Here is a 14551-nt window from a genome sequence, read left to right on the forward strand (position 1 = left end):
TCTGTCTCTCACCTGTCTGTCTCTCACCTGTCTGTCTCTCACCCGTCTGACTCTCACCTGTCTGTCTCTCACCTGTCTGACTCTCACCTGTCTGTCTCTCACCCGTCTGTCTCTCACCTGTCTGACTCTCACCCGTCTGTCTCTCACCCGTCTGACTCTCACCTGTCTGTCTCTCACCTGTCTGTCTCTCACCCGTCTGACTCTCACCTGTTTGTCTCTCACCTGTCTGTCTCTCACCCGTCTGTCTCTCACCTGTCTGACTCTCACCCGTCTGTCTCTCACCCGTCTGACTCTCACCTGTCTGTCTCTCACCTGTCTGTCTCTCACCTGTCTGTCTCTCACCTGTCTGACTCTCACCTGTCTGTCTCTCACCTGTCTGACTCTCACCTGTCTGTCTCTCACCTGTCTGTCTCTCACCTGTCTGTCTCTCACCCGTCTGACTCTCACCTGTCTGTCTCTCACCCGTCTGTCTCTCACCCGTCTGTCTCTCACCCGTCTGTCTGTCACCCGTCTGTCTCTCACCCGTCTGACTCTCACCCGTCTGTCTCTCACCCGTCTGTCTCTCACCCGTCTCTGTCTCTCACCCGTCTGTCTCTCACCCGTCTGTCTGTCACCTGTCTCTCTATCACCTGTCTGTCTCTCACCTGTCTGTCTCTCACCTGTCTGACTCTCACCCGTCTGTCTCTCACCTGTCTCTCTATCACCTGTCTGTCTCTCACCCGTCTGTCTCTCACCTGTCTGTCTATCACTTGTCTGTCTCTCACCCGTCTGTCTCTCACCCGTCTGACTCTCACCCGTCTGTCTCTCACCCGTCTGTCTATCACCTGTCTGTCTCTCACCCGTCTGTCTCTCACCTGTCTGACTCTCACCTGTCTGACTCTCACCTGTCTGTCTCTCACCTGTCTGTCTCTCACCCGTCTGACTCTCACCTGTCTGTGTCTCACCTGTCTGACTCTCACCTGTCTGACTCTCACCTGTCTGTCTCTCACCTGTCTGACTCTCACCCGTCTGTCTCTCACCTCTCTGTCTCTCACCTGTCTGACTCTCACCTGTCTGACTCTCACCTGTCTGTCTCTCACCTGTCTGACTCTCACCTGTCTGTCTCTCACCTCTCTCACCTGTCTTTCTCTCACCTGTCTGACTCTCACCTGTCTGACTCTCACCTGTCTGTCTCTCACCTGTCTGTCTCTCACCCGTCTGTCTCTCACCTGTCTGTCTCTCACCAGTCTGTCTCTCACCTGTCTGACTCTCACCTGTCTGACTCTCACCTGTCTGTCTCTCACCTGTCTGACTCTCACCCGTCTGTCTCTCACCTCTCTGTCTCTCACCTGTCTGACTCTCACCTGTCTGTCTCTCACCTGTCTGACTCTCACCTGTCTGCCCCTCACCTGTCTGACTCTCACCCGTCTGTCTCTCACCTCTCTGTCTCTCACCTGTCTGACTCTCACCTGTCTGTCTCTCACCTGTCTGACTCTCACCTGTCTGACTCTCACCCGTCTTTCTCTCACCTCTCTGTCTCTCACCTGTCTGTCTCTCACCCGTCTGTCTCTCACCTGTCTGTCTCTCACCTGTCTGTCTCTCACCTGTCTGTCTCTCACCTGTCTGACTCTCACCTGTCTGACTCTCACCTCTCTGTCTCTCACCTGTCTGTCTCTCACCCGTCTGACTCTCACCTGTCTGTCTCTCACCCGTCTGACTCTCACCTGTCTGTCTCTCACCTGTCTGTCTCTCACCCGTCTGACTCTCACCTGTCTGACTCTCACCCGTCTGCCTCTCACCCGTCTGTCTCTCACCTGTCTGACTCTCACCCGTCTGTCTCTCACCTGTCTGTCTCTCACCCGTCTGTCTCTCACCTGTCTGACTCTCACCTGTCTGACTCTCACCCGTCTGACTCTCACCCGTCTGTCTCTCACCTGTCTGACTCTCACCTGTCTGTCTCTCACCTGTCTGTCTCTCACCTGTCTGTCTCTCACCCGTCTGTCTCTCACCCGTCTGACTCTCACCTGTCTGTCTCTCACCTGTCTGTCTCTCACCCGTCTGTCTCTCACCCGTCTGTCTCTCACCCGTCTGACTGTCTGACTCTCACCTGTCTGTCTCTCACCCGTCTGACTCTCACCTGTCTGTCTCTCACCCGTCTGTCTCTCACCCGTCTGTCTCTCACCCGTCTGACTGTCTGACTCTCACCTGTCTGTCTCTCACCCGTCTGACTGTCTGACTCTCACCCGTCTGTCTCTCACCCGTCTGACTCTCACCCGTCTGTCTCTCACCCGTCTGTCTCTCACCCGTCTGACTGTCTGACTCTCACCCGTCTGTCTCTCACCCGTCTGTCTCTCACCCGTCTGTCTCTCACCTGTCTGACTCTCAGCTGTCTGTCTCTCACCTGTCTGTCTCTCACCTGTCTGTCTCTCACCCGTCTGACTGTCTGACTCTCACCCGTCTGTCTCTCACCCGTCTGACTGTCTGACTCTCACCCGTCTGTCTCTCACCCGTCTGTCTCTCACCCGTCTGTCTCTCACCTGTCTGACTCTCAGCTGTCTGTCTCTCACCTGTCTGACTCTCACCTGTCTGACTCTCACCTGTCTGACTCTCACCTGTCTGTCTCTCACCCGTCTGTCTCTCACCTGTCTGACTCTCACCTGTCTGTCTCTCACCCGTCTGTCTCTCACCTGTCTGTCTCTCACCTGTCTGTCTCTCACCTGTCTGACTCTCACCCGTCTGTCTCTCACCTGTCTGTCTCTCACCTGTCTGTCTCTCACCCGTCTGTCTCTCACCCGTCTGTCTCTCACCTGTCTGTCTCTCACCTGTCTGTCTCTCACCCGTCTGTCTCTCACCTGTCTGACTCTCACCCGTCTGACTCTCACCTGTCTGTCTCTCACCTGTCTGTCTCTCACCTGTCTGTCTCTCACCTGTCTGTCTCTCACCCGTCTGTCTCTCACCTGTCTGTCTCTCACCCGTCTGTCTCTCACCCGTCTGTCTCTCACCTGTCTGACTCTCACCCGTCTGACTCTCACCTGTCTGTCTCTCACCTGTCTGTCTCTCACCTGTCTGTCTCTCACCCGTCTGTCTCTCACCTGTCTGACTCTCACCTGTCTGTCTCTCACCCGTCTGTCTCTCACCTGTCTGTCTCTCACCTGTCTGTCTCTCACCTGTCTGTCTCTCACCTGTCTGACTCTCACCTGTCTGACTCTCACCCGTCTGTCTCTCACCCGTCTGTCTCTCACCTGTCTGTCTCTCACCCGTCTGTCTCTCACCCGTCTGACTGTCTGTCTCTCACCCGTCTGTCTCTCACCCGTCTGTCTCTCACCCGTCTGACTCTCACCCGTCTGTCTCTCACCCGTCTGTCTCTCACCCGTCTGACTCTCACCTGTCTGTCTCTCACCTGTCTGACTCTCACCCGTCTGACTCTCACCCGTCTGTCTCTCACCCGTCTGTCTCTCACCTGTCTGTCTCTCACCCGTCTGTCTCTCACCCGTCTGTCTCTCACCTGTCTGTCTCTCACCTGTCTGTCTCTCACCCGTCTGTCTCTCACCCGTCTGTCTCTCACCCGTCTGTCTCTCACCCGTCTGACTCTCACCCGTCTGTCTCTCACCCGTCTGTCTCTCACCTGTCTGTCTCTCACCCGTCTGACTCTCACCCGTCTGTCTCTCACCCGTCTGTCTCTCACCTGTCTGTCTCTCACCTGTCTGACTCTCACCCGTCTGTCTCTCACCTGTCTGTCTCTCACCCGTCTGACTCTCACCCGTCTGTCTCTCACCCGTCTGTCTCTCACCTGTCTGTCTCTCACCCGTCTGTCTCTCACCCGTCTGACTGTCTGTCTCTCACCCGTCTGTCTCTCACCCGTCTGTCTCTCACCCGTCTGACTCTCACCCGTCTGTCTCTCACCCGTCTGTCTCTCACCCGTCTGACTCTCACCCGTCTGTCTCTCACCCGTCTGACTCTCACCTGTCTGACTCTCACCCGTCTGACTCTCACCTGTCTGTCTCTCACCCGTCTGTCTCTCACCTGTCTGACTCTCACCTGTCTGTCTCTCACCTGTCTGACTCTCACCTGTCTGTCTCTCACCTGTCTGTCTCTCACCTGTCTGACTCTCACCTGTCTGTCTCTCACCTGTCTGTCTCTCACCTGTCTGACTCTCACCCGTCTGTCTCTCACCCGTCTGTCTCTCACCTGTCTGACTCTCACCTGTCTGTCTCTCACCTGTCTGTCTCTCACCTGTCTGTCTCTCACCTGTCTGTCTCTCACCCGTCTGACTCTCACCAGTCTGTCTCTCACCCGTCTGACTCTCACCAGTCTGTCTCTCACCCGTCTGACTCTCACCTGTCTGTCTCTCACCCGTCTGTCTCTCACCTGTCTGACTCTCACCTGTCTGTCTCTCACCTGTCTGACTCTCACCCGTCTGACTCTCACCTGTCTGTCTCTCACCTGTCTGACTCTCACCCGTCTGACTCTCACCTGTCTGACTCTCACCCGTCTGACTCTCACCTGTCTGTCTCTCACCTGTCTGTCTCTCACCCGTCTGTCTCTCACCTGTCTGACTCTCACCTGTCTGTCTCTCACCTGTCTGTCTCTCACCCGTCTGACTCTCACCCGTCTGTCTCTCACCCGTCTGACTCTCACCCGTCTGACTCTCACCTGTCTGTCTCTCACCTGTCTGTCTCTCACCCGTCTGTCTCTCACCTGTCTGACTCTCACCTGTCTGTCTCTCACCCGTCTGACTCTCACCCGTCTGACTCTCACCTGTCTGTCTCTCACCTGTCTGACTCTCACCCGTCTGACTCTCACCTGTCTGTCTCTCACCTGTCTGACTCTCAGCTGTCTGTCTCTCACCTGTCTGTCTCTCACCCGTCTGTCTCTCACCCGTCTGTCTCTCACCTGTCTGACTCTCACCTTTCTGTCTCTCACCTGTCTGTCTCTCACCTGTCTGACTCTCACCTGTCTGTCTCTCACCTGTCTGTCTCTCACCTGTCTGTCTCTCACCTGTCTGTCTCTCACCCGTCTGACTCTCACCCGTCTGACTCTCACCTGTCTGTCTCTCACCTGTCTGTCTCTCACCTGTCTGTCTCTCACCTGTCTGTCTCTCACCCGTCTGACTCTCACCCGTCTGACTCTCACCCGTCTGACTGTCTGACTCTCACCCGTCTGTCTCTCACCCGTCTGACTCTCACCCGTCTGACTGTCTGTCTCTCACCTGTCTGTCTCTCACCCGTCTGACTCTCACCTGTCTGTCTCTCACCTGTCTGTCTCTCACCCGTCTGACTGTCTGTCTCTCACCTGTCTGTCTCTCACCCGTCTGACTCACACCTGTCTGACTCTCACCTGTCTGTCTCTCACCCGTCTGACTCTCACCTGTCTGACTCTCACCTGTCTGTCTCTCACCTGTCTGTCTCTCACCTGTCTGTCTCTCACCTGTCTGACTCTCACCTGTCTGTCTCTCACCTGTCTGACTCTCACCTGTCTGACTCTCACCTTTCTGTCTCTCACCTGTCTGTCTCTCACCTGTCTGTCTCTCACCTGTCTGACTCTCACCTGTCTGTCTCTCACCCGTCTGTCTCTCACCCGTCTGTCTCTCACCCGTCTGTCTCTCACCCGTCTGTCTCTCACCCGTCTGTCTCTCACCCGTCTGACTCTCACCTGTCTGTCTCTCACCTGTCTGTCTCTCACCTGTCTGTCTCTCACCCGTCTGACTCTCACCTGTCTGACTCTCACCTGTCTGTCTCTCACCTGTCTGACTCTCACCTGTCTGACTCTCACCTGTCTGACTCTCACCTGTCTGTCTCTCACCTGTCTGTCTCTCACCTGTCTGACTCTCACCTGTCTGTCTCTCACCTGTCTGTCTCTCACCAGTCTGTCTCTCACCCGTCTGTCTCTCACCTGTCTGACTCTCACCCGTCTGTCTCTCACCTGTCTGTCTCTCACCTGTCTGTCTCTCACCCGTCTGTCTCTCACCTGTCTGTCTCTCACCTGTCTGTCTCTCACCTGTCTGTCTCTCACCCGTCTGACTGTCTGACTCTCACCCGTCTGTCTCTCACCTGTCTGTCTCTCACCCGTCTGACTCTCACCCGTCTGTCTCTCACCCGTCTGTCTCTCACCCGTCTGTCTCTCACCCGTCTGACTCTCACCCGTCTGTCTCTCACCCGTCTGTCTCTCACCTGTCTGTCTGTCTCTCACCTGTCTGTCTGTCTCTCACCCGTCTGTCTCTCACCTGTCTGTCTATCACCTGTCTGTCTCTCACCCGTCTGTCTCTCACCCGTCTGTCTCTCACCTGACTGTCTCTCACCTGTCTGTCTGTCTCTCACCCGTCTGTCTCTCACCTGTCTGTCTGTCTCTCACCCGTCTGTCTCTCACCCGTCTGTCTCTCACCCGTCTGTCTCTCACCCGTCTGTCTCTCACCTGACTGTCTCTCACCCGTCTGTCTCTCACCTGACTGTCTCTCACTTGTCTGACTCTCACCCGTCTGTCTCTCACCCGTCTGTCTCTCACCTGACTGTCTCTCACTTGTCTGACTCTCACCCGTCTGTCTCTCACCCGTCTGTCTCTCACCTGTCTGTCTCTCACCCGTCTGTCTCTCACCTGTTTGTCTCTCACCCGTCTGTCTCTCACCCGTCTGTCTCTCACCTGTCTGTCTATCACCCGTCTGTCTCTCACCCGTCTGTCTCTCACCTGTCTGTCTATCACCCGTCTGTCTCTCACCCGTCTGACTCTCACCTGTCTGACTCTCACCCGTCTGACTCTCACCTGTCTGTCTCTCACCCGTCTGTCTCTCACCCGTCTGTCTCTCACCTGTCTGTCTCTCACCCGTCTGTCTCTCACCTGTCTGTCTCTCACCTGTCTGTCTCTCACCCGTCTGACTCTCACCTGTCTGTCTCTCACCTGTCTGTCTCTCACCCGTCTGTCTCTCACTTGTCTGTCTCTCACCCGTCTGTATATCACCTGTCTGTCTCTCACCTGTCTGACTCTCACCTGTCTGTCTCTCACCTGTCTGTCTCTCACCCGTCTGTCTCTCACCTGTCTGTCTCTCACCTGTCTGTATATCACCTGTCTGTCTCTCACCTGTCTGACTCTCACCTGTCTGTCTCTCACCTGTCTGTCTCTCACCCGTCTGACTCTCACCTGTCTGTCTCTCACCTGTCTGTATATCACCTGTCTGACTCTCACCTGTCTGTCTCTCACCTGTCTGTCTCTCACCCGTCTGACTCTCACCTGTCTGTCTCTCACCTGTCTGTCTCTCACCTGACTGACTCTCACCTGTCTGTCTCTCACCTGTCTGTCTCTCACCTGTCTGTCTCTCACCTGTCTGTCTCTCACCTGACTGTCTCTCACCCGTCTGTCTCTCACCTGTCTGTCTCTCACCTGTCTGTCTCTCACCTGTCTGACTCTCACCTGTCTGTCTCTCACCTGTCTGTCTCTCACCCGTCTGTCTCTCACCCGTCTGTCTCTCACCCGTCTGTCTCTCACCCGTCTGTCTCTCACCTGTCTGTCTCTCACCTGTCTGACTCTCACCTGTCTGACTCTCACCTGTCTGTCTCTCACCCGTCTGTCTCTCACCCGTCTGTCTCTCACCTGTCTGTCTCTCACCTGTCTGACTCTCACCTGTCTGACTCTCACCTGTCTGTCTCTCACCTGTCTGTCTCTCACCTGTCTGTCTCTCACCTGTCTGTCTCTCACCCGTCTGTCTCTCACCCGTCTGTCTCTCACCTGTCTGACTCTCACCTGTCTGACTCTCACCTGTCTGTCTCTCACCCGTCTGTCTCTCACCCGTCTGTCTATCACCCGTCTGTCTCTCACCCGTCTGTCTCTCACCTGTCTGACTCTCACCTGTCTGACTCTCACCTGTCTGTCTCTCACCTGTCTGACTCTCACCTGTCTGTCTCTCACCTGTCTGTCTCTCACCCGTCTGTCTCTCACCCGTCTGTCTATCACCCGTCTGTCTCTCACCTGTCTGTCTCTCACCTGTCTGACTCTCACCTGTCTGTCTCTCACCTGTCTGTCTCTCACCCGTCTGTCTCTCACCCGTCTGTCTCTCACCCGTCTGACTCTCACCTGTCTGTCTCTCACCTGTCTGTCTCTCACCCGTCTGTCTCTCACCCGTCTGTCTCTCACCCGTCTGACTGTCTGACTCTCACCTGTCTGTCTCTCACCCGTCTGACTCTCACCTGTCTGTCTCTCACCCGTCTGTCTCTCACCCGTCTGTCTCTCACCCGTCTGACTGTCTGTCTCTCACCCGTCTGACTCTCACCTGTCTGTCTCTCACCCGTCTGTCTCTCACCCGTCTGTCTCTCACCCGTCTGTCTCTCACCCGTCTGACTGTCTGTCTCTCACCCGTCTGTCTCTCACCCGTCTGACTCTCACCTGTCTGTCTCTCACCCGTCTGACTGTCTGACTCTCACCCGTCTGTCTCTCACCCGTCTGTCTCTCACCCGTCTGTCTCTCACCCGTCTGTCTCTCACCTGTCTGACTCTCAGCTGTCTGTCTCTCACCTGTCTGTCTCTCACCTGTCTGTCTCTCACCTGTCTGACTCTCACCTGTCTGACTCTCACCTGTCTGTCTCTCACCCGTCTGTCTCTCACCTGTCTGACTCTCACCTGTCTGTCTCTCACCCGTCTGTCTCTCACCTGTCTGTCTCTCACCTGTCTGTCTCTCACCTGTCTGTCTCTCACCTGTCTGACTCTCACCCGTCTGTCTCTCACCTGTCTGTCTCTCACCTGTCTGTCTCTCACCTGTCTGTCTCTCACCCGTCTGTCTCTCACCTGTCTGTCTCTCACCTGTCTGTCTCTCACCCGTCTGTCTCTCACCTGTCTGACTCTCACCTGTCTGACTCTCACCCGTCTGACTCTCACCCGTCTGACTCTCACCTGTCTGTCTCTCACCTGTCTGACTCTCACCTGTCTGTCTCTCACCCGTCTGTCTCTCACCTGTCTGTCTCTCACCTGTCTGTCTCTCACCTGTCTGTCTCTCACCTGTCTGACTCTCACCTGTCTGACTCTCACCCGTCTGTCTCTCACCCGTCTGTCTCTCACCTGTCTGTCTCTCACCCGTCTGTCTCTCACCCGTCTGACTGTCTGTCTCTCACCCGTCTGTCTCTCACCCGTCTGTCTCTCACCCGTCTGACTCTCACCCGTCTGTCTCTCACCCGTCTGTCTCTCACCCGTCTGACTCTCACCTGTCTGTCTCTCACCTGTCTGACTCTCACCCGTCTGACTCTCACCCGTCTGTCTCTCACCCGTCTGTCTCTCACCTGTCTGTCTCTCACCCGTCTGTCTCTCACCCGTCTGTCTATCACCCGTCTGTCTCTCACCTGTCTGACTCTCACCTGTCTGTCTCTCACCTGTCTGTCTCTCACCCGTCTGTCTCTCACCCGTCTGTCTCTCACCCGTCTGACTCTCACCTGTCTGTCTCTCACCTGTCTGTCTCTCACCCGTCTGTCTCTCACCCGTCTGTCTCTCACCCGTCTGACTGTCTGACTCTCACCTGTCTGTCTCTCACCCGTCTGACTCTCACCTGTCTGTCTCTCACCCGTCTGTCTCTCACCCGTCTGTCTCTCACCCGTCTGACTGTCTGACTCTCACCTGTCTGTCTCTCACCCGTCTGACTGTCTGACTCTCACCCGTCTGTCTCTCACCCGTCTGTCTCTCACCCGTCTGACTGTCTGACTCTCACCCGTCTGTCTCTCACCCGTCTGTCTCTCACCCGTCTGACTGTCTGACTCTCACCCGTCTGTCTCTCACCTGTCTGTCTCTCACCCGTCTGACTGTCTGTCTCTCACCCGTCTGTCTCTCACCCGTCTGTCTCTCACCCGTCTGTCTCTCACCCGTCTGTCTCTCACCTGTCTGACTCTCAGCTGTCTGTCTCTCACCTGTCTGTCTCTCACCTGTCTGACTCTCACCTGTCTGTCTCTCACCCGTCTGACTCTCACCTGTCTGTCTCTCACCTGTCTGTCTCTCACCTGTCTGACTCTCACCTGTCTGACTCTCACCTGTCTGTCTCTCACCCGTCTGACTCTCACCTGTCTGTCTCTCACCTGTCTGACTCTCACCTGTCTGTCTCTCACCTGTCTGTCTCTCACCTGTCTGACTCTCACCTGTCTGTCTCTCACCTGTCTGACTCTCACCTGTCTGTCTCTCACCCGTCTGACTCTCACCTGTCTGTCTCTCACCTGTCTGTCTCTCACCTGTCTGTCTCTCACCTGTCTGTCTCTCACCTGTCTGACTCTCACCTGTCTGTCTCTCACCTGTCTGACTCTCACCTGTCTGTCTCTCACCTGTCTGACTCTCACCTGTCTGTCTCTCACCTGTCTGTCTCTCACCTGTCTGTCTCTCACCTGTCTGACTCTCACCTGTCTGACTCTCACCTGTCTGACTCTCACCTGTCTGTCTCTCACCTGTCTGTCTCTCACCCGTCTGTCTCTCACCTGTTTGTCTCTAACCTGTCTGTCTCTCACCTGTCTGTCTCTCACCTGTCTGTCTCTCACCCGTCTTTCTCTCACCTGTCTGACTCTCACCTGTCTGTCTCTCACCCGTCTGACTCTCACCTGTCTGTCTCTCACCTGTCTGACTCTCACCTGTCTGTCTCTCACCCGTCTGACTCTCACCCGTCTGACTCTCACCTGTCTGACTCTCACCTGTCTGTCTCTCACCTGTCTGACTCTCACCTGTCTGTCTCTCACCTGTCTGACTCTCACCTGTCTGACTCTCACCTGTCTGTCTCTCACCTGTCTGTCTATCACCCGTCTGTCTCTCACCTGTCTGTCTCTCACCTGTCTGTCTCTCACCTGTCTGACTCTCACCTGTCTGTCTCTCACCTGTCTGTCTCTCACCTGTCTGTCTCTCACCCGTCTGTCTCTCACCTGTCTGACTCTCACCTGTCTGTCTCTCACCCGTCTGACTCTCACCTGTCTGTCTCTCACCTGTCTGACTCTCACCTGTCTGACTCTCACCTGTCTGTCTCTCACCTGTCTGACTCTCACCTGTCTGTCTCTCACCTGTCTGACTCTCACCTGTCTGTCTCTCACCTGTCTGTCTCTCACCTGTCTGTCTCTCACCTGTCTGACTCTCACCTGTCTGTCTCTCACCTGTCTGTCTCTCACCTGTCTGTCTCTCACCTGTCTGTCTCTCACCTGTCTGACTCTCACCTGTCTGACTCTCACCTGTCTGACTCTCACCTGTCTGTCTCTCACCCGTCTGTCTCTCACCTGTCTGCCTCTCACCTGTCTGACTCTCACCCGTCTGTCTCTCACCTGTCTGTCTCTCACCTGTCTGTCTCTCACCCGTCTGTCTCTCACCTGTCTGACTCTCACCTGTCTGTCTCTCACCTGTCTGTCTCTCACCTGTCTGACTCTCACCTGTCTGTCTCTCACCTGTCTGTCTCTCACCTGTCTGACTCTCACCTGTCTGTCTCTCACCTGTCTGTCTCTCACCTGTCTGTCTCTCACCTGTCTGTCTCTCACCCGTCTGTCTCTCACCAGTCTGTCTCTCACCTGTCTGTCTCTCACCTGTCTGTCTCTCACCTGTCTGACTCTCACCTGTCTGTCTCTCACCCGTCTGACTCTCACCTGTCTGTCTCTCACCTGTCTGACTCTCACCTGTCTGTCTCTCACCTGTCTGACTCTCACCCGTCTGACTCTCACCCGTCTGTCTCTCACCTGTCTGACTCTCACCTGTCTGTCTCTCACCTGTCTGTCTCTCACCTGTCTGACTCTCACCTGTCTGTCTCTCACCTGTCTGTCTCTCACCTGTCTGTCTCTCACCTGTCTGACTCTCACCTGTCTGACTCTCACCTGTCTGTCTCTCACCTGTCTGTCTCTCACCTGTCTGTCTCTCACCTGTCTGACTCTCACCCGTCTGACTCTCACCTGTCTGACTCTCACCTGTCTGTCTCTCACCTGTCTGACTCTCACCTGTCTGTCTCTCACCTGTCTGTCTCTCACCTGTCTGTCTCTCACCTGTCTGACTCTCACCTGTCTGACTCTCACCTGTCTGTCTCTCACCTGTCTGACTCTCACCTGTCTGACTCTCACCTGTCTGTCTCTCACCTGTCTGACTCTCACCTGTCTGACTCTCACCTGTCTGTCTCTCACCTGTCTGTCTCTCACCTGTCTGACTCTCACCTGTCTGTCTCTCACCTGTCTGTCTCTCACCTGTCTGACTCTCACCTGTCTGTCTCTCACCTGTCTGTCTCTCACCTGTCTGACTCTCACCTGTCTGTCTCTCACCTGTCTGTCTCTCACCCGTCTGTCTCTCACCTGTCTGTCTCTCACCTGTCTGTCTCTCACCTGTCTGACTCTCACCTGTCTGACTCTCACCTGTCTGACTCTCACCTGTCTGACTCTCACCTGTCCTCAGACCCGTCCATGCCTGAGTCAGAGAGAAAGAAGATCGCCATCGGAGCCTCAGGACTGATCCTGGGTCTGATCTTATCTCTGGCTGGATTCATCTACTACAAGACGAAGGCCCGAGGTCAGAGCAGTACACACAGTCTAAACCAGTTCAGACCAGTTTTAAAACACCTTAAAACCAGTTTAAACCAGTGTAAAACCTGTCCATAGTTTAAAACTATTTCAGATGAGTATACATCAGTTTTGAACCGGTTTAAGACCATTTTAAACCACTTTAAAAGCAAAGTAAAGCAAAGCAACTTTATTTATAGAGCACTTTACAACAACCACCGTTGACACAAAGTGCTGTACATTAAAACACAACAATAAAAGAAACAACTCCTGCATTATATATTATAAAACTAGATCCTGCTGGAATTAAAAGCCAAAAAAAATAGATGGGTTTTAAGACGAACTTTAAAAATGGGCAGTGAAGGGGCCTCTCTGACCTGCATAGGTAAGTCATTCCATAACTTAGGGCCTATGACAGAGAAAGCCCTGTCCCCTCTGAGCTTCCTTCTAGTTCTTGGCACCTCCAGGAGCAGCTGATCAGCGGACCTGAGAGACCGATGGGGTCTATAGGGATGGAGAAGCTCAGAGAGGTAAACCGGGGCAAGATTATGCAGTGATTTAAAAACAAACATAAGAATTTTAAAATGAATCCTAAAATTTACAGGCAGCCAGTGAAGTGAGGCCAGGACAGGGGTCACATGTTCTCTCTTTCGGGTTACTGTCAAGAGTCGTGCAGCAGCGTTCTGAACCAGCTGCAGACGTGAGAGCAGCGACTGACTGACTCCCAAATAAAGGGAGTTACAGTAATCAAATCGAGTTGAAATAAAAGCATGAATCACTGTTTCCAAATGCTGCCTAGAAAGAAAAGATTTCACCGACGCCAATCGCCTTAAATGATAAAAACCGGATTTAACCACTGCTCTTATTTGTCTGTCCATTTTAAAATCACTGTCCACCATAAAGCCAAAATCTGTAATAAAAGGTTTAAAATGTTCCTCCAAAGGTCCCAGGTCAGAGGAGGTCTCACAAGAGCCACTGGGTCCAAACACAATCACCTCTGTTTTATTTTCGTTAAGATTTAAAAAGTTCAGAGCCAACCAAGCTTTAATATCCCCTAGACATGCCAGGAGATGTTTGATGGGATTTACCTCCTTCTGGTTTATGGGCAAATAAATCTGGCAGTCGTCGGCATAACAATGAAATGAAATCCCATATTTCCTGAAAATAGAACCCAGAGGCAGAAGGTACAGAGAGAAAAGCATTGGGCCCAAAATTGAGCCCTGTGGGACACCATATGGCATTGAAGCATCAGATGATTCAGAGTCATTAATATTCACAGAAAATGTTCTGTCCTTTAGGTAAGACCTGAACCATTTCAGAGCAGTGCCATCAATACCTACGTCATGGTGCAGTCGCGATATTAAAATGTTGTGGTTACTGTGTCAAAGGCAGCAGTTAGGTCAAGTAAAATCAGAACCACATGGTCACCAGAATCACATGCAAGAAGAATATCATTAAAAACTCTTAATAAAGCAGATTCAGTGCTATGGAGAGTTTTAAAACCTGACTGAAAAACCTCCAGTATGCCATTTTCGTCTAAAAATTGTTTCAGCTGGCAGTATACAATTCTTTCTAAAACCTTGGAAAGAAAAGGCAGCTTTGAAATTGGCCGATAATTAGCCAGAACAGTAGGATCAAGGCCAGGTTTCTTAAGCAGTGGCTGCACTACTGCATGTTTAAAAGTAGCAGGGATCACACCTGAGGACAGACTGCTATTTAAAATTGCACAGACCGGCTGCCCTATGCTAGATAAAACATCTTTAAAAAATCGTGGCGGAACAGGATCACGAGGGGAACCTGATGGTTTAATATGACCAATCAGGTCCTCTAAGAGTGAGACAGTCACAGGCTCAAACTGGGAGAAAACAGCAGAGCAGGGGACTGAAATAGAGGGGTCAGAGTCAGGGGCTGTGATAAGAGCCCTGGTACTACCAACCTTTTCAATGAAGAAGTGCAAAAAATTTTCACACATGTCAACAGAAGCTTCCAAGCAGACATTCTCTGGAATATTTATCACAGAGTCAATGGTGTCAAATAAAACACGTAGGTTATGGCGGTTTGAAGAGATGATGTGTGCCAGATATTCCCTTTTGGCCTCTTTGACCGTGC

General features: G+C 53.5%; 1 protein-coding gene across 1 annotated transcript in view; it reads left to right on the plus strand.

Moving 5' to 3' along the window:
• LOC142368543 (H-2 class II histocompatibility antigen, E-S beta chain-like) overlaps positions 1-14551 on the plus strand; it is a 32344-nt gene that overhangs the window by 14908 nt on the left and 2885 nt on the right. The window contains exon 5 of the mRNA XM_075450742.1: positions 12339-12452. Coding sequence (XP_075306857.1) covers positions 12339-12452 — 114 coding nt within the window. The remainder of the gene's footprint in view (positions 1-12338; positions 12453-14551) is intronic.

The sequence above is a fragment of the Odontesthes bonariensis genome, chromosome 19 (assembly GCF_027942865.1).
Source record: "Odontesthes bonariensis isolate fOdoBon6 chromosome 19, fOdoBon6.hap1, whole genome shotgun sequence".
In the NCBI taxonomy this organism is placed as follows: Eukaryota; Metazoa; Chordata; class Actinopteri; order Atheriniformes; family Atherinopsidae; genus Odontesthes; species Odontesthes bonariensis.